Below are 19,367 nucleotides of genomic sequence, written 5' to 3'. Positions count from 1 at the left end.
AATAGGCACTCACAGGGAAACGGCGATGGACATGACAGTCCCTTTGTTTATTATCGAATAATGAAGTTCACATATATTAATAGGTGAACTTTGAAACACCCGTAGTATTTACTAATTAAGCATTTAAAGTTAGAGGCTAGTCAGAAGAAGCCATGAATGTAGGGGAGGACGCGATCAAGCGCAAGTACCGCCCTGTTGGCGTCAGTGCGTTTAAGCAATATGGGACATTCCATTCCGGAGTTATTTTCGTCAAAACCGCTCTGCTGATATTACTTACACAGCACCGCTATGTGTGAAAACGTATCCACAAAGGCGTGTACATTTAAGATAATAGTATTGCTCTTATTCTCCTTATTAGCCCTTAGAATCAACAGGTAGAAATACTCTAAATACTATTCCATTTCGATACACACATGGCATACGTTTTGGTTTTTTTTTACTATAGTAACAGGCTGACGATTTGATGTCGTCATAACTATTGGGGTTTATAGCACAGTCTAAAGCTGTACCATCATCATTATCTGTGGCCTTTTTATGGCTGAGTCTGGAGGACATGCCAGGTATCCTTTCCTCTCAACGAGTGTTCTCTCAGCTCAGTGTCTCATTAAAGACACTCATTGTTGTATGCATTGCTTTAAAAAGATTCTTCACTCTCAAGATTCTAGCAATAACAAACTGAGATTCAAGAATATCAATTTGTCATATGGAGACATTTGGTCGTCCGGTTTTGATTCATAGCAAGTTACCCTAAAATGGTGTAAGTCATTCCTCTAAAAAAGGCTAATTACAGTAGCAAAAAAAAACCGATGCTTTACCTAGGTCACATGCTAGATATGACAGTATTTGTCAGTCGCTACATAAAAATATGTACTAGAGACGTATTCCACTATCTAAGTATTTATATAGTTCCTCAAATGAATGCTACATTGCCTCTGGTTGATTTTTATGATTAATGCGTCCCTTGAATGCATAGAAGCCGAAACTTTAACGACTTTAGTGATGACGTACAACTGCATCGCCATGTACTGATATATTGCAAAGCTGCAATAAGACAGATTTCGTAGTAGACATATAAAAACTAATAAGCCGTTTTACCGAAACGATAAGCTACAGCATGAACCGATTTTACTGACGTAAGTTAACCTAGCTTCTTATCCAGGCCAGAATATAGGCTAAATGAAAATAACATATAAAAAGCCAATATTAAATACTTTGAAAAATGCCGATTTGATGGAATATGCTACTGAACTATATGGATAGGCATTTTTTTTGATAATGCTGGCCACGAATTTGAAGGTTTGCAAGCATGAACAAAATTAACTGAGGAAGAAGGAGACCGCGTAAACTATACTAAAACCACAAAGGAATTCGACGTGACTATAAGAGCTTTTGCCCGTTTCCATTACCACGTGGGCATAAGCAACACAATGCATTTGTATTGATTTGCCTTTAGGAATTAATTACTCATGCTAATAAGATCGGAATAGTCATGGCTTGTTTACCTTTGCAGTTTCCATGGTATTTAGACAGGCATCTCATAAATATATATATATATATAAATGAGATACAAAGTGATAATGTTCGTAAACTCTAGAAGATGAATAAGAATTTCATAGAAAGTATACCTTTATAGACCCCACGCTGCTTGGTAACTGCCAGCAGAGTTGTCTCCCCGGTTATGAATCATTATTACCCTGCAAAACAATCAATTTATTATGTTCTTTTATGTCTCAACACCTCCATCGACAAACTCACTGCTGAGAATTCACGATTTACGAGAGCTAGTAGCCTTAGGATTTACGTCTAGGAGTCTGGCCTTCGGTGGCGCCCGGTTGGATATATTTAATTTTATATGTTACTTGATAAGGATTAATAGTCATATTGTGATCTCCATTGCGGTACCAAGTACGCGTTCAGTAGACCTTTCTTGCTATTGGTTTACGTAAAATCGGTTGTTAGAGTTTGTTCTCGGCGTATAATCAACATTTTCTCGATTCACAGAGGAGGAAATTGACGACCTGGGTCGGTGTCTTATTTCTAAAGCGTTCAGTTTAAACGACTGTTCGTAATGTCGAATAACGGGTGAGAAACTTTAAATGTTCATTTAAAAACTCCAACATACTTAGCAAGTGTTTGTTTCAGGCTCTGTACGAACACATCTAAAAATAGTTTTGTTGAAAAAAATGCAACAAAACGTCAGTCAGAAGCTAAAAACGTTTCAATAAGAAATTTTGAAAATAGGATCGGATGTATCATCTACTTTCCTCTGTGCTTTGTTATTAACATAATTTGGCTAAAAAAACCAAATCATAGAGCAGCTTGTATGTTTCTCGTTTCATAGGGCAGAGGTTTCCTTAATTCTTTACGAAGTAAAATCGTCAATTCGTCCTTAGATGTAATATGTATCCTTTTTTATTAAAACCATGGATAAGCTAATAGATGTCATTGCAAATTCTATTCTTGGATTCCGCCGAGAATGCATGCTCTACTGTGAATGTCTCAGTAAACATTCTTAATCTACGCATCAGCTCAACCTTATTTTTTTGCCGGAAAGAGCCAACCGCATTGTAAACTTTACTTGTGTCCTATCTATAGACAGTTTAACTAATGAGCTGACTGTTCATCTTGGGAATAAAGTTAAACTCCTGCAGTGATGTCCATTTCATCGTGAACAGTTTGTCGATGAGTAATGCAAGTGTCACCTTTGATTCTTATTGAGTTTCTTTATAAAGACAAAAAATTGAGCTTTTAAAGTGCATTTATTCCGGTTGTTGAGCAGGTTCACAGTTGTCACTCTTAGATATTCTACCGTAGTACGTTATCCTTTCCTTCCCTCTTTACGTATTTCAATTAGCGTATTAGTTAGGCTGCATGCTTTGGCGTAGTCCATGAGTGGTTTTTTCCACTGTGAGGTGTTCACTGATCACTTAGGTGGTCTTGTTCGAGTGTGCATGTTTAGGGGCTTCCGTACTCAACGTTTAAAAGCTTGAAAAGGCAGGAAACAACCGGAACCAATCATCACACAAGTGGATCGAAGACAAAAACCCTTCAAGCATGTTAAAAAATAGTTAGCGAAATATAATGTGGCTTCGTAAACTTGCTCATAGGATTACAGATCCACGCAATGGTGAAGGAAAATGTAATCACAATGGCGGCGATGAAACTGATCGGAGGCACAACTTCATTCAACGGGATATCAAGAAGCTTTGTAAATGTAGCTCGGTGAGCATGGGAACGCCCACCCGCAGGTCTGCGTTCAACCAACCACACTTTGATATATGCAGCCATGCAATTAAGGGTTAGTTCCTTCTATATTAGTGTAGTCGATTTCTAAGCATGTTTACAAAAATGAGCGACAAACCAACGGTACCCAAACGTACTAGCTTTTCTTTTATCGATTCAGCTTTTACTTCAAACGATTCGTTCTCAAAATTGCATAATGGTAATGTAACGTTTTTTAAACTAGAAGAATGCTGGTTTCCCTCACTCGATCTTCGCTAAGAACATAAATATAATAGAGGTTTTGGGCTTTTTTTCACGTACAAACTCCTGATGATCCTTGCTGTCGGTACTCAAGACTGTACCATGTCTCAAGCTGGGCATAGCTTTTGTGATGATTCATAACTTCGTGATGTTTTTGTTTTCTTGAATATTTATTAGAAATGCTTTCCACAAGTAAATATGAACTTAGAACAGTAAATAGTAGAGTACAGCAGTAATTTCTACTTTTAAAACCATCCGGATCTCAAACAATATTTTCACGCTTCGACATATTTTTTACGTCGCCTCGGTACATAATATCCCAATGAGAATACGGAAGTGTTAGCTGCTATTAAAAAATTAATCACTTCCATTTTCTTTCCAAATTATTTTTGTCGATCTAAAGGAATAAATATGTATAATATTGAGAAGTTTTACTACAATGCCTGATGTACTTTATGAATGTTTAATTGTTTCAGAAAAGTCGAGTAAGGCCGACATTGTGAAAAAGTATGCCAAACAAAAATTCTCCTTAAAGAAACTAAAAAGTTCCTTATTGACCTTCTTCCCTATCAGCAACTGGATCAGGAATTACAATCTTCGAACAGACTTAGTTCCTGACATCATCTGTGGTCTGACCGTTGCAATTTTCCATGTACCCCAAAGTTAGTACCTAGTTGCTGTAAGAATACAGTATTAACATTACAATTATCAAAAGCATTGAATTTTTCCGGGTTTTAATAGGAACACTCGAATAAAAGACTAATGTCTTTTCTCTACTTTTTGAGTTGCAAAAAATGCTTGCCACGAAATATATACACTAAGTGTTATATGTGCTAGCAAACAACAAGTGAATATTCGAAAAAATTAGAAATGTGTGCTCTTTTCGAAGCAGTCATTGGAATAATAAATTTTTGCAAATCAAAGCTTTGTTTATGCTCATATGTCACAAATTAGTATCAAATCATATGTCGCAGCTCTCGGATATGCGCTCATCGTCGGAGTCCCCGCTATCAATGGTCTTTACACGGCCATGTATCCTATGCTCATGTACGCAATCTTCGGTACCTCGCGTCACAACTCGATCGGAGCATTAGCTGTTATCTGCATCATAAGTAGTAAAGTGGTTCAGACTTCTCGCAGTTCATTCTCTGATATTTCTCCTATCGATGTGGCCAGAACCCTCGCTTTTTTCGCCGGTATATTTCAGGTATGCTCGAGAATTGCCTAATGAGTTTATCGGATGCTGTTGGTAAATGCTCATTAGTTATGTTGCGTTTTTTTGATGCCAACATACTTAACTAAAACTGTTTAGTAAAGGCACGACATTAAATTCTGGCGACATATTTCCCGAAACATACTATATATCGATTAATTGAAATATATTTTAATGCGTAGCTTACCCACCAACATTAAATTGAATCCGTTTTGCTTATTTGTTAATTCCTGTTTACAGCTGCTGTTTGGCTGTTTGCATATGGGTAGTTTAAGCGTCTTTCTAAGCGACCAGTTTGTCTCAGGATTTACTGCCGGTGTCTCCGTTCATATAGGGTCCTCTCAGCTCCATGGACTTGGATTCAATGTATCAAAGCACACTGGAGCGTTTCCTTTAATTCGGGTAATAATACATTATTCTACATTTTTTCGTATAAAAAAAAATCCTTTTATACCGTAAATACTTAAAATTTTTACCGTTCTGCCCAGTATGCTGCCGACAACGGAAAACTATTGATTGCTTGACTTCACATTTAATTTGGTGTTGTGGTGCATTTTTTGCTTTTAAATCTCCCAGTATCATCGGTTTTCAAGCATAAATTTTATCCTTAGGCATCCACTCGAGAAAACCTTTATTGGTGTCAGAATACCCTATGGGACTTTGTCCAATATTCCGATTACCATCAATATATGCTCTTATATGATAATAATAGTATCTAGGTGCTACATACTGTTGAAATTCGCCATCTTCACCAAGATCTTCCCGAATGCGTAATAAACCAGATTCTTGTAATGTCAAAGCCCAGTTATTAGCACCAATCATTGTATTCCCATGAAAGTATTGTACAGTTAATCCTTTACTTAAAACGCCGTACCATACTATAATGTCCAGTAAATTTACATGGTATTTCTGTGCAACATGTAGATTTACGGTTGCCTAGTAAGTGTGGTTACGTCGACTAGTTATGACATTTGATCTCAATGTAGCTTCATCGTTTCAAACAATTTTTCCCAAAACTGTTCATACCAACCCCATTTTTCCATTTGCATACCATTTGCAAAATAATTTTATTTAGTCTAAATCATCTTTATTGAGGATATGTACTATCTTTTCCATTTACGACATCTTAAAACGCAATGGGACCTTAATTTGTTGATGCTTAATTCACGACGTGACTGTCGTACGAATGGGGTGCCTTACTACAACCTTCTAACTAACTTTATAATGCTTACTTAGCTAGTAAAGCCCTAAATGTTCTTGGCATTCCGAAATGTTGCTTACGAATATCTTGACAATACCAACCGCTTACAACTTATTTTTTCATCTGGTTCATTGCGAGTTGCGTACATGAATCTGCCTGAAGCGGCCGACTATATCGTTATTGTAGTTCTGTTACATTTCCTTATTTCCAAAAACATTTTAAAATACATTTCCCTCATAGAAATATTAATGTTAGTCCATTTAATATTACACCATAAAAACAAATGACGATCAGAAAGTTATATGGCCCGTTAATTAGCGTATACATATTTAGAACAACCTATATATATGCATATATATAGTTGGCGGTATTAATGTACTAATTTATTTGTTCCTTTCTCTGTTACAACAGACATACACCGACTTATTTAAGAATTTAGGCGATACCCACTGGCAGACTCTCGTCTTTAGTGTCATTATTATTCTGATAATTCTTGCGGTAAAAATCTTAATCGATCCGTATCTGCTCAAGAAATTCCATATGCCACTGCCCATCGAGATGATTGTTCTGGTACTCAGTGTTATTCTATCCAACACTATGGATCTCAAACAACACGGCTTTGATGTGGTCAAAACGATTCCCAACAGGTAAATGCGCTTCTATAATTCTAGTTATGAACTTTTTTTATGAACCAACATTACATGCTTGACGTCGATAAACGTTTCCGAGCAGACGTAGGCTTGGGACAAAGTGGCTAGAACAGTTGAAAAGCCATAATCTTATAGCTATTCATATGTTTATTTGAATATGCATGACTATTACCAAGGATACTTAAGTTCTCTACGATGCAATGCTTGCTTATTATATGAATTATGAGTTGGAGGGAGCAGGAATATGAATAATTATTATTACATGAATCGTAGTTGGACCAGAATTCCGTGCTGTTATTTACTAGTCAACATTTTTCTCACATATATACTTATACATTTAGTCCAACGCGGTGTATATTTTACTGTTTAACAATTGCATTTCCAGCCAATCTATAGAGCCTATTGGCTAAAGCGGACTTCCATGTTGTAATACAACTTGTAACAACTATAATACCTATTCGCGTTGGGGAGAAAAAGATTCAGAGAACCTCAGGACACACATCGTGTTCATTTTCGTAACATAGGACAAGTAAGCGAATCGACAACGCATGATTTATCTGAGTACAAAACGGCTCGACTCAATATAAATGTCGCACTGGGTTATTCATCCGCCAAGATGTAATGCACCTGCTCATGTGTTTCGTGTAGTTGAGCTGTTCCTAAACTCCTTGGTTTCAGAATTTATTTACGCAATTAACGTAACTAAAATATACAACGTCTATGTTTATTATTTCATTAGACCTAAACTTAACGTTTCGTAATTATCGATCACACGTAGTGTCCAGAAACCCACCATACCTGTCCTCCGAATCGAGCTAATCAACTTCATCTTGGTGGACGCAGTCCTTGTGGCAATTGTGTCGTTCACTATTGGAGTATCTTTGGGACGAATTTGGGCCCGCGAACGGGGCTACGAAATACAGCCCAACCAGGAATTCTTTGCGCTTGGCATTAGCAACTTCTGCGGTTCACTGTGCGGTTGTTTTCCGGTTGGGGCCTCGGTGCCTCGAAGCTCACTGCAGTTCTTGGCAGCTGGCCGAACACAGTTGGCAAGCTTCATAAATTCAGGCGTGATTCTTTTCGTTATCCTCGTCATGGGAAAATTTCTCGAGGGACTTCCTGTAGCCACCCTATCAGCTATCATCATTGTATCACTGAAGAAGATCTTTATGCAGGTCCGAGACTTCAAAAGTTTCTGGAACCTGTCGATCATTGATGGGGTAAGCTAGCTTTGTTACGTTATTTTTTTCTGTATTGGTGTACAACTCTTGCTGATAGTAAAGAAAGACGCATTTGGTTTTTATCTCTGCAAGCTAATGGCATCTGAAACAAATTTCTTGGTAAAAGATATCTCAAAGTGTTTATACCATATTTTTTTTTACCATAGAGTAAATACACCCGATCAGCTTTAGCTATTGGTTTCTGAGTAATTGTTTTATCTGTTATAGCACGTATGGCTGGTGTCCTTCTTCGCTACAGTTATCTTAGACACGGTTTATGGGCTTCTTATCGGAATCTTATTCTCGTTGGGGACGCTTGTCTACAAAGTTCAGAGGCCCAAAACTTTTCTACTTGGAGAGATAGCAAACTCCGAGTACTATGTTCCCATCAAGTTCTGCGCCAATGTGAGTAAATCTTTTGAATTTCGAGGCATTGTTCGCTACTTCTCTTAGTAACCTGTTGTCAGGACTCATTTGAAGTAAAATTGATTTAGAGTAAAAACTCTTCGGAAAAAGCTGTTCTTTTAATAGACACCCGTTACCAACTAATGCACATTAATGCTTCACTTCAGGCCCGCGAAATTCCGGGAGTAAAAATATTCCAATATGGAGGCCCGTTACATTTTGCGAACGCAGAATTTTTTCGTACCGAACTGATAAGAAAATGCGGCACCGAATACGGAATATTATATAATCAGGTAAAATTTGAAGCTTTAAGTGAAACATGTAAATTGGATAATAGCTTACATTTTTCTGTGCATCAGTTGACATGCTATTTTCCTTGAAGAGGTTGATTTTAAATAATAACACTAAATGCTCTATATTCGTTCACGTTCAGTATGACACATTTTATATGTCGTTTCTTCTACTGATACCGTATCTCTGTATTCGTGAATGATAGTCGACGTGCCGCAGCACTAGTATGTTCACGTACTAGAAGCTTTTGGTCTACGCTAGGCATTCCTAATTCTATCCGGATCGAACACCAAATACTGAGGTAGTCACCGGTCGTCAAGTAAGCTGTATTTACCATTCGTAGGCCCGCACAATGCAGTTACCACATCCTATTGGAAGGCAAATCAGCCAAAAACAGACGCGATACATTATACTCGACTTTTCACGGGTAACCTTCGTTGACGGTTCATCTGCTCTTCTCTTAAAACAGGTACACAAAAATAATTGCTCTTTTGACTATCATTTTCAAGCCAGCATATCCTATATTCGTCCTTTCATTGTTTCCATAAACATATTTAAAGAAGTAGAGCATCACTTAAAAATACATCCATGTGAAGGTTTTACTTTCTTATCTTATCACAAATATTTGTTGGCTTGCACAAATTCCATAATGCGTTCCTTTGTTTCTTCGTTTTGATCTACATATCTCTCACAGATAATCGATTCAATGAAGTCACGACGTATTACCATCTTCATCGCATCCTGCTCGCCGTACATCTTCTCAGTTCTCAAAAAGGCTGAACTCAGTGAAGTGATCCTCGATACGGATTTCTATCCCACGGTCCATGACGCCGTGATGAATACGCACGTCTCCTACACGAGATCGTCCGGACAGCCAAATCGACATCGACGTTTCTTGACTAGCGATAGAATGGTTTTATCCAACGAGGCGTTCGGTCCTGACAGCCTGCACACAGACGACCATGCACACGAGTCAGAGGAAGACGAACACAATTTATCTCCCAACAGCGACAGGGCAAAAGCAGCAGTACGCGTGATGACGGTAAGCATAGGAAAAATATTAGCGGCCGCGGTAACAATAAAAACGCTTACCTTAAATTTGATCTGACCCAGAAACATTTGGACCCGCTAATTCATCCTTTCCTAATAACTTTATGGTTAAGCTTGTAATGAACAGCTGTACTAAAAGGCTTTAGATATGAAGACCGAAAGGTGAGGTTGATTTGTTTCATTACTTTATGGATTTGTACACAAAAAGGACGCTGACTTACTGTTCATACGTCTACTATTCAGTACATATCTATAGCTGATTTAACAAGCAAGCACTTTAAAATACAAGCAACTTTGAGGTTCGCCTCATGCTATAAAAAATAGGCTAACCCTTTTTACTCTTGTTTAGATTGTTTACAACCTATACAGTTTATTAATGTTTCAAGTTTGCTTTGACTTCATCAAACAAGACCCACGGGGCATCAATACTGAACAGCGCACATCTGAATTATTAATACACTTGTAAAAACAGACTCGCACTCGACGCCGTGTAATAACAAGTGAAATTTTCTTTGTTTTCAGGATTAAAACTTCCCACTTTCAATACTTCTGTATAAAACATCTTGGGATTGAAAAAGATCTTGACTTAAATATGGAGCATATTTCCTCAAATAGTTGCAGCTCTTTTATTATGTCATGTTGCAGATAAAGGGCTGCAATTGTGCCGCTAGTAAGTTGGCTCAAGTCTAACTATACTCTAAACGATCACCTAAAATTCCATTGATTCCAAAATAATCCTCCGGGAGATCAAATCCGAAATCTCGCAGTTTATACGCGGGTCAAAATCAACTAGCTTGATAGCTAATTTGATAATACTTACATAGCTATACGAGATGCAAAACGAACATATAGTTTCAACTTGTTGTAATCTATATACACATATATATTCATGCAGATATGTATAAAACTCAAACATGTAATGCAAAATCGCAACAAAATATTATTTATTTCGTTATAGTAACATTCGCACAGCCACTTCACGCCGTCTTTGTGATTTACTTTTGTCGACATTTGTTGATTTGTCGTACCCTCAATTAACGAGACAACTCACAACTACTTCATCAACTTGTACAAAGGTAGGCAGGTAGCTTAACCTTTGTTGCGATTGTTCTTCAGCTTTGATCGCGACAAAAGGTAGGCTTAAAATTAGGGTCTTCGAATGATCTTTAGCTCATTTCGTTCTTGAAAATATGCTCGCTGTTTGGACGCTTCTGCATCTGCGTACTCTGGACTTCTACGTATATGCATAGATTTAGCCGCAATTAATGGAGTTCATGATTTAGTTACACACTGTTCGGGAAAACAAATGTCAATGCTCCGTCATTCCTAGTAATGATAATTCTGAATTTTTCAATTATAGGCAGAATTTTAATGTATGAGCCACCCACTGAATGTACCACGAATCTCCCTCAATTAATGTATGAATTGATTCTAAAAAAATCCTCTAACAAACGCTGTGACATAGGCTACCCAGAATGGCACAAAGCGTTCGGGATCTTTAAAGGTCATTTCATCAGTTAGTACCACAGTTTTGTAAATCGTTTTCTGCTCATTTTCTAGTCGATTTCGCAAGTCTTCATTCTCCGTCACTATAATAACTTGAGATTCGAGGTCACGGTAGATAGACCTATAAAAAGGAAAAAATAATTGTTAGAAAAAGAGCATAGATATTTGAGTTCCACCATACTAAGTCGTCAATCATCTACTTCTACTTTTCACCTATGTGAACCACCGAAATAAATGAAGCTATATGACAGATCTAGTTATTTTTAAACTGCTATTTCAAAAAATAAGTTATTGCTCACACTTATGAATGTACTTTTAGGTAAAAAGTTATAGTGTTTACCGATATCCGAAATTCGGTGATCCAATTAGAGTCATTACAGGTTTGCTTTCACCAGGTGGATAGTACCACATGCCTTTGCCATGAAAAGTCCAACCTTCTCGGTAATATTCCCATATCCGAATACGGTCCCGAACAAATTCGGTTTTCAAGTAAAACAATTTCAATAACTGAGTATATAATACCTGAAAGGCAAATAATATTCCGAGCGAAAATAAATTTCAAACATAACATGGAGTCTAAACGTTCATGAGTAAGTCACACATTCATTGTAAAAGGAACTAGCTTTTAAAATGTATATTATTAACTACTTTAAAAAATGAACTTCAACAGTTCAATGTAGAAATGACTACGATGACAATGACGGCCAATCGATTGAATAAATGAAGGCACTCACCGGTATATAATACATGAAGCCGGGCACCTTATAGAAGCTGTTAGCCCGGGGATGGGCCGTAAGTACATCGAATGAACTCTTCCCTCGAATTATAAGATCTTCATAGTCAGGCACAAGATTAAAATAACCGGTCGCTAAACGGACCTGACTTCCTTCGGGACTCAACTTCAGTACCTCGGACGTAACCTTGTGATCATTTCCAAACTAGATGGGAGACAAAAGCAAATAAACAGAGCGCACTTACAAATATTTCTACATTATACAACAATGGATCGTGCAAACAAATAAAGGTTTTTACATTCGCACAAAATGAAATAATATTAATCGAAAAAGTATTGACTGTTTTTCTAGCTAAATGGCTTCAAAGTTGCAATCTCTGCTAATATAAGTCGTGCCGGGCCGACCTTAGTATCGTTTAAAAGCCAAGATCTGACCAGCAGTAGATGTGTTAAACCTGCTTTAATTCGCACGCATATTGATCTATGTGAATCACCTTTCTTTCCTCGTAACAAATCGTTTTAAAACTGGCGCGATTTCGTTGCGTTTCTGTAGGGTTTCCCAGATAAAGGTACAATTAACTAAATTCGTCTGTATCAATTCGTATAGCACTAAAACGAGTTTTTTTCTGTAGGCAGCGCTTCTAAAGTAGCTTAAAATTGCTTCATAATGGATGTTTAGTTAGATGATACCGTGGCTACTCACGAGTCAATCTTATTCAACTTTCGCAATCATTTTTATCAACCTTTTACGGAACTTATCGACTACTACGCGAAGTATCCCTCATATTGAAGCTTGGAGAACGAATGGGCCAAAAGCCATTTTTCTGATAACACATCCTCACCAAAAATAACATATATTTTTTTATGGGGCTACTCAGCATTTGTGTTTTTATTGTAGGAAAATTGTATAGTACAGTGAACATTTATTCACAGAAATTTCATTTATCTTCAAGGCGCTCTACCTTAAATCTGAATGGAAGCATCCCACCAATTTAGGCACGTTTACTGCTGCCAGTTAATACCAACGCTGACGAGACTTTCATTACGCGAAATATGTGACTTTAAAACCATATGGCTAAAAAACGATTAATACCTTTTTCTACCAACGTATGTATACACACTTGTCATAGCGGCAATGATATTACCAGACAACAAGGCTACGATATTCGCTATTGTCGAATTGTTGTTGTTGTGTGCCATAATTACTGATATGCCTGTATACATAGTTAGAGTTTTTCAACGTTAATCTCACATACATTTAACTGGCCCATCTGCACGAGAGGGTACACATGGGTGTCAAAGGTCACCTCCTCTTCAGGCCGCTTGTTTGGTCGCACGAAGTCATTTAATAATTTTTGCGTATTTCGGATAAATTTATCAAGCGAGGTTTGGTATGGATGCATTCGACGGGTATCGTCAATCGTAACTCGATTGGCAGAATCTAGATGGAACGAGAACTTGCCCACTGTATCGACCAGCCTTGAGTAGTAGTTGGCCAGCTCGGGTGCGTTCTGGAATAGCACGTAGCGGTCTTGCCTCTGCTCAAAATACTGATCACTTAAATTCGCCCTGGAAATATGGACAGATTATTAAGGATAAGATTCACAAGCTTTATTATCTATGAGAATGAACAATTTCAGACCAAACTAACTAGAGTGCGTCTGAACTATTAAAACTGTCGGTTTCGTGCGCTTTCAACGTACCCACTTAAGATGACATTATCGTCAAATATATACACCTTGATGTGTTGGAGACCGATTACTTCATTCCACTTGTGCGGTAGCCAGCGAACCAGTCCTCGTAGGAACGGACTATGGTACAACGATACTCGAACACGTTGCGAGCCAAATTCATCAATTAATGGTGTCAGCATCGTGCGTGACGAGCACTCACCGCCCCTAGAACCTCGTGTATAATCGAGAAGCACTGCCAACAAACAACATAAAAGGAAACAAACACGAGTATGGTTGTTAAATGAGTTATAAAACAATTTATCATTCAGCTTTGGCACAAATGATTTTTGTTGTCTCCGAATGGCTCGATCGAAGTTCATGGGAGGTTCATTTTTACAGGAAGCTACCAAAGTGAATCTACCTTTACCCACTGTTCAAGGGAAAGAAATGTTATTATACGCCATGTATAATATAATTTCATGGGAAATTAACTGCTGTTATTATTATTGTTTGCAGTACCAATTGTAAAGAGCGTTCACATTTGAAGCAACGTTGACAAAAACAGCTGATACTCGAACAATATATATAAACTTACCTGTTAGTTGAAGCTTGCCAGGGTTTTTTGCTACAGCCAGGCGTAGGTTTTGAACGAATTTCGCTTCAAGGTCACCTGTACCGAGGTATAAAGCTGCCAAAGTAATTCGTTTCTCCGCTTTCAATGTCAATGTCTGGAAGAAACATTCGATTAATGAGCTTAATACGGATATCGTAATTACTAGTGTACTAATCTGGTTCGTAGCCACGGCTTAATTTGCATCAGAATGCGTTCAATCATAGTTATAAATTCTGAGCAACTAGCGCATGAATTACCATTTAGAAATCCAGAAATACCATCCAGAAAACCAGAAAATATCAAGGAGGTGAAGTTCGTCAAAATCGTTATTGACTACTTACATTGAGCATCTGATAAAACTGGCTCGGTTCGTGTAGCACTTGGACGTTTTTCCCATGTACTCCAAACACAGGACCAAATCTTGAGAGCCATCGAAAATCGCTTAGAAATCCCATCTTAGCATTGAGCTCTCTATAAATAACAAAAGGAAACTTTTTTTTGTGAATCTCAAAATTCTCAGGCGACGTCCCGCTAGGTCACGACTATATAACGATTTTGTTTGATATTATATGCGGATGATCAACTGTTCACGTAGATCGCTTCATATTATTGGCATACTTCAAACGAAAAACTTAGGTAATCTGGCGTTCTGGTAGATGGTTCTATATGCCTCATTTCGATGAATCGTCTATTGCTAATTCAACTATATATTACCTATACGCTTGTGAGATCGTTCGTTGTAAAACGGTAACTCGCCTTCGCAGTGTTCTTCCGAAACTGTCTGTGGTAACCTGCGCAACAACCGATGTTTTGGTAAGTGATCAGGTCACAGCAAACTGCTGTAAATATTCCTGTCTGCCCTGTTAATTTTGCAAAGAATAATCTAAATATAGATGTAGGCATTAATGATCCAAGAAAGTTTGGAAAATCGCGTACAGGAAACAAGGGATTTCTTAATGGTGCAAAAAACAAAAATATGCTGATAACACATATTAAATCGAGTGTTTGTAAATAAACACCAAATGTTTTATGTCACTTGCAACTTATTAAATTGCATGTTCATTCAAGATTATCTATACTGCTATTGTTCTTTTTGTTTCATCATTAAGCAGGCCTTCGCGAGATTTCAAAATGCAAAAGGCTATGTCAAAGTAATGAGCCCCACGTTATGGCGGAACTCAGCACTGAAAATATAATCAGAAATAAATAAAAAATGGCGCTGGTGCCAAAGTACCACATATTTTCAATTTGATCACTAACTGACTAGAGGCTTCGATTTACATTTTATCTTCTCAAATGAAGTCAGATATCTTTAAAACATTTAGATGTAGTACATTCTAAATGCGTGGACACTTTAGCTGCCAGTAAAACGATCCGAAAAACAACTATTGTTGTGCAGCTCAATTAGACTGCAATATCGAGCTTTATGTGAGTGAGTTCCTAGACGATTAATTATATCTGCTATAGCGCTAACAAAAATTAGCCATACTATCTAAACCGTGCAACTTTGCACTGCGCTTCTGCTTCATTGTTTCTTACGTATTGAGTGTAACTGATGAGGGTAACATTTTTATCCATGTAAATTAATAATAGAGGCTTCGAATGATCTTAATCAATGCTTGCATGTCATGCGAAAAGAACTTTACGTCGTGTTAGAATGAACCTAAAACATACATATGTGTCTTTCCAGAATGCACTTTTGAACACCTTCATGTGCCTTCCTGTAATAGGGGAAGCACGGTTCTGAAAAAAATACGACGCAATGCTAACGCACTTATTCAATACAATTTTCTAGAATTCTAACACAACAATGACCTTAGTATACAAACACTATTAATTTGCCGCATATATATTCAACGAATTTCAGACAGTACTTGATTTTTCAGCTGGTCCATCAAAACACCGATTTCCTGTCATTCAAGATTTCGTCAATATTCCCCTTGTTGATCACTCGTCTAATTAATAGTATCACAAGTACTATTCTCTATATATTATCTCAAACAGGAGAATATCTTGCGCAGTGGGACACTGGCAGCTCATGCAGTTCTGTTTAGAGTTTTCGCGCAGGCCACCAAGTACCGCGCAAAAGCTGATTAGGTCGCGCATATTCTAAAAGCCTGCTAGCTAGGCAATGCCCTTTGCAAAAGTCATAGTTCAGACTTTCGAGCTACCCTTAAGCCGGCGACCCTGTTGGCATACGCTACAAAGCTACCAAACAATGACCTACCTTCAGGTTTTAACAGGCCTTCGGGCCAGCACGGACACAAACAAAATTTCTCCTTCTCCAATTAGGTTTGAACCCTTTTGTTGGGCCTTCCCGACATCCCGCCGGTAGCATCACATAAAGAATTATAGCAAGGAAATACAGATGGGCGGCGCCATCTTGTCTAGATGTTCTAATAAACGCGGCGTTTTTTGAAAAACCTGAGTGTGGAACTCTCGCCTGCTACGTGCCGAATATTATTTATAAAAACACAGGCCACGTATAGATAGCAATCTACATATAAAATAAATTAAGGCTGATTTAAAAATACGATACAATTACTACTTCGACAGGTGGCCTAACCTTAGTAATCTAGCAAAATTAAAAAATAAAGACTTGCATAGGGTATCAAACTTACTTAGCATTGTTTAATCCTGATATAAAAAATGTTTCCAAAGAAATTTGGATTCTTCGTTCTACTAAATAAATAAAGTAAATAATATAAAACAAGTATATTTCCTTAAATTATAGTCAAAAAAGTATACCTTTTTTGACTATAATTTATTTATTAGACTTTTTTATTAACCTTCTTTATTATTTTCTGAACCAAAAATGAGATTAACAAATTAATTCAGTCAATAACCAATTAGCTTTCAACTACATTTAGAAAAATTTCCTGGGTAACTTGTATGTTAAAGGGATCTAAAAAGGTTTGATTTAAAAAAAATACGTTTAGCTGATATAATATTTTACTCCATTCAGCTTTTTTAAAGATTATATAAAATACCATGAAATCAAATTATTCATCATTAAATGCTGAATTATTCTTTATTAAAGTTATAAGTGATTAGTGTATAAAGTCAAGTAATACAACATGTGTAATGCTACATAGAAAAGTGAAACTTTGTACTGTGCCAGCAATTGCTGATTTCTTCCAATCACAATTTTATTGATCTGGAAATTACTGCCAGTCACTTTCCGTTGTTCTCAAATAAAAACTGGAATACCTTAGAACCGTAATTATCGAAGCCCCATATGGCCATTTTCCAGGATGTAATCCTGGTGATCAAAACGCAGAAGGATACGTAAAACTGAGCAACTTGATTTTTGGATTCATATTAAATAGAACTTCGAAAAACAATGCTATGTATTACAAAATTTGAATTCGAACCCAATCGCTACCCTTAACTGCACTTGAGAAAAGCTAAAATAGCCTAGCTTAAATAAAAGATCCCTAATTTACTTTTATAAAAAAAAAATCCAGATTATTACTATAATAGTTAAGTAGCTTTATATATAAAACATTCGATCTAAAACTAAGCCAAAATTGGCTAAAGAGGGTTCCAGTTACATTTTTCGCGTATATCCTTAAAAATTTTCAATGGCGAGAGCCTTATCGAGTTTACACTCAATACTCACTTCAACTGGTCTAATGCTTATTGCTACAGTCGAAAATACCATTTTTGTTTTTCTACTAGACGATATTGAATTGGCGACAAACTAAAAGTTAAAGGCCTTTATTATGGAAAACAACATATAAGTATTTCCACTAAATAGGCTAAATTTGTGTCGACATTAAGAGCTGAGCAAGTCGCACGAAATTAATAATATCGAAACAGCAAATTATTACTTTTTTTTACCACTGCTCCGTTTTTACGTGAGAAAATTGAAATGGTACTAGTTAACTGTAAAAGAATGCAAATGATTTTAACGCAATAGGCAAATGTTGGACTTGATGTGTGAGTAGGTTTATGAATCATGCTTCTGGTTCATAAACCTAGGCAGTTAACTTCAAACTGAGAATGGCGACTGTTGAACATTTGGGACATAGGAAAAATAAAACATCTACAAAAGGCAAGTTACAAATATGTGTACGGGGTCGATAGGGTCATCTGGAATACAATTTTCTTAACGTGACCATTTAAACAACAGTGGTCACAGGGCAGAAACGTACTTATGGTCGAAGCGAAGGTAGGGCTACAGAAGCCACTAATAATTTCAGTCATTTAACAAAGCTAGAAAGCAAATGCTTATTGTCACAGAAAGGGCCATGATTAAGGCTAGAGAAGGTGACTCAGCATAATGATTTATCTCGAAATTAAATATCATATCTAATCCATCGTGGATTATTGTGGATTTCTGAGGCGCAGTGCGAAACCGAGTTATGAATGCGCCAATTATCGGCATTTCCAGGAGTTCAAGAACAGTATCTCAAAAACGCATCGCACTCCCATATAGTAGACTTGATCACAACAACGTGTCTAACTATCGAGGAGTCCTACGAGTTTGATATAAAAACGTGTCTATATTTTTTAACCTTAGAAGTAATATATATATATAGTGAAAAGTTTCAAATTGTCAAGAGGTTTTTGTCCCACCCTACATATACAACCGCTAGAATAGTCAAATAGTATAACTGAATACGGCGGCTTCTCTAAAACGCTTTGTAATAGACGCAACTCATTCAGAAAAATTTACCTTATATTTTGTTTCGTCAAATCAGGTGTGAGAAATGCACAAAATAGCCCCATATTTAGATATATGGTCAAAAAGCTCCAGTCGACTAACATCGAGTTTTTGGCTCTGGCATATTTCAAGGATGCTACAAGTTTTACAATAGGTTTTATTAAAAAAAAAAACGTTTTTTTTTTTGTTAAAATCAATGAAGAGCCCTGGAGCTCTATTTTCTGTGTTGTAGCGACTTTGCTTTTGACCCTAAATCCACCTTCTTTCTAATCGTAAATATATTTTAAAGAGAATGCATTAATAAATCGTTTCGAATTAGCAATATTTTGTATACGTAAAAAACAGCAAAGGTTTTGAGATAGAAATGATCACCATGGACTACCCAGACAATAAACCTATGAAAAGCGGAAATAAGTGCCCCAAGCAGAAAATCTTAACATATCATTTTAATAATTTCCATTCTGTTCCTTTAAAACGACTTATGTGTTTCGTAACCTTCTTTTGTCTCTCACTCCGTTTGCTCCCCTCCCATGTCGCCGTCGTGCCCTCTCCACTTCGACACCCATCGCCCGCCCGCCCTTTCCGAATATTATCGAAATAGTAGTATGAATGAGCACAGTAGGAATGATAATACTGCTGACTAGCTAATTCGGAAAATCT

The 19,367-nt window shown here is 37.0% G+C and overlaps 2 protein-coding genes across 8 annotated transcripts; one reads left to right on the top strand and one right to left on the bottom strand.

Moving 5' to 3' along the window:
• The first annotated feature begins 41 nt into the window (after nt 1–41).
• Nucleotides 42–10,282, top strand: LOC111258981 (prestin). 5 transcript variants are annotated; one of them, XM_022830607.2, is made up of 13 exons: nt 42–757; nt 2,002–2,082; nt 3,108–3,298; nt 3,960–4,145; nt 4,458–4,690; nt 4,937–5,098; nt 6,309–6,544; nt 7,326–7,767; nt 7,996–8,172; nt 8,340–8,465; nt 8,807–8,932; nt 9,158–9,505; nt 10,036–10,282. In XM_022830607.2, exons 2-13 carry the CDS (start codon nt 2,069–2,071, stop codon nt 10,039–10,041), a joined length of 2,247 nt encoding a protein of 748 aa, XP_022686342.1. In that variant the 5' UTR covers nt 42–757; nt 2,002–2,068; the 3' UTR covers nt 10,042–10,282. The 5 variants fall into 5 exon arrangements, with proteins under 5 accessions (XP_022686342.1, XP_022686343.1, XP_022686347.1 ...); XM_022830608.2 differs by lacking the exon at nt 2,002–2,082; XM_022830609.2 differs by lacking the exons at nt 42–757; nt 2,002–2,082 and having other exon boundaries at nt 2,339–3,298; nt 6,429–6,544.
• A 148-nt stretch (nt 10,283–10,430) lies between these two features.
• PGS1 (Phosphatidylglycerophosphate synthase 1) lies at nt 10,431–16,403 on the bottom strand. 3 transcript variants are annotated; one of them, XM_022830615.2, is made up of 9 exons: nt 16,266–16,403; nt 14,753–14,829; nt 14,380–14,509; nt 14,021–14,153; nt 13,456–13,678; nt 13,009–13,321; nt 11,754–11,957; nt 11,360–11,541; nt 10,431–11,140 (listed from the first exon to the last, which is right to left on the bottom strand). In XM_022830615.2, the coding sequence occupies exons 3-9, from the start codon at nt 14,491–14,493 to the stop codon at nt 10,945–10,947; spliced, it is 1,365 nt and encodes a 454-aa protein (XP_022686350.1). In that variant the 5' UTR covers nt 14,494–14,509; nt 14,753–14,829; nt 16,266–16,403; the 3' UTR covers nt 10,431–10,944. The 3 variants fall into 3 exon arrangements, with proteins under 3 accessions (XP_022686350.1, XP_022686352.1, XP_022686351.1); XM_022830617.2 differs by having other exon boundaries at nt 14,795–14,829; XM_022830616.2 differs by lacking the exon at nt 14,753–14,829 and having other exon boundaries at nt 16,266–16,402.
• Nucleotides 16,404–19,367: the final 2,964 nt, after the last annotated feature.

Source organism: Varroa jacobsoni, unplaced genomic scaffold (genome assembly GCF_002532875.2).
Source record: "Varroa jacobsoni isolate VJ856 unplaced genomic scaffold, vjacob_1.0 scaffold_283, whole genome shotgun sequence".
NCBI lineage: Eukaryota > Metazoa > Arthropoda > Arachnida > Mesostigmata > Varroidae > Varroa > Varroa jacobsoni.
This window is presented reverse-complemented; position numbering and strand designations above follow the sequence as displayed.

Bases quoted from the DNA above. Each gene is read 5' to 3' on its own strand.
- PGS1 (XM_022830615.2), bottom strand. From the start codon at position 14,493: ATGGGATTTCTAAGCGATTTTCGATGGCTCTCAAGATTTGGTCCTGTG. The intron at 13,322-13,455 runs GTACGTTGAAAG...CCATATTTCCAG, and splicing joins GATAATGTCATCTTAAGTGG to GGCGAATTTAAGTGATCAGT. The intron at 11,141-11,359 runs GTAAACACTATA...TCCTTTTTATAG, and splicing joins TCACCGAATTTCGGATATCG to GTCTATCTACCGTGACCTCG.
- LOC111258981 (XM_022830606.2), top strand. From the start codon at position 3,082: ATGTGGCTTCGTAAACTTGCTCATAGGATTACAGATCCACGCAATGGT. The intron at 4,146-4,457 runs GTTAGTACCTAG...CATATGTCGCAG, and splicing joins AATTTTCCATGTACCCCAAA to CTCTCGGATATGCGCTCATC. The intron at 8,173-8,339 runs GTGAGTAAATCT...GCTTCACTTCAG, and splicing joins CCATCAAGTTCTGCGCCAAT to GCCCGCGAAATTCCGGGAGT.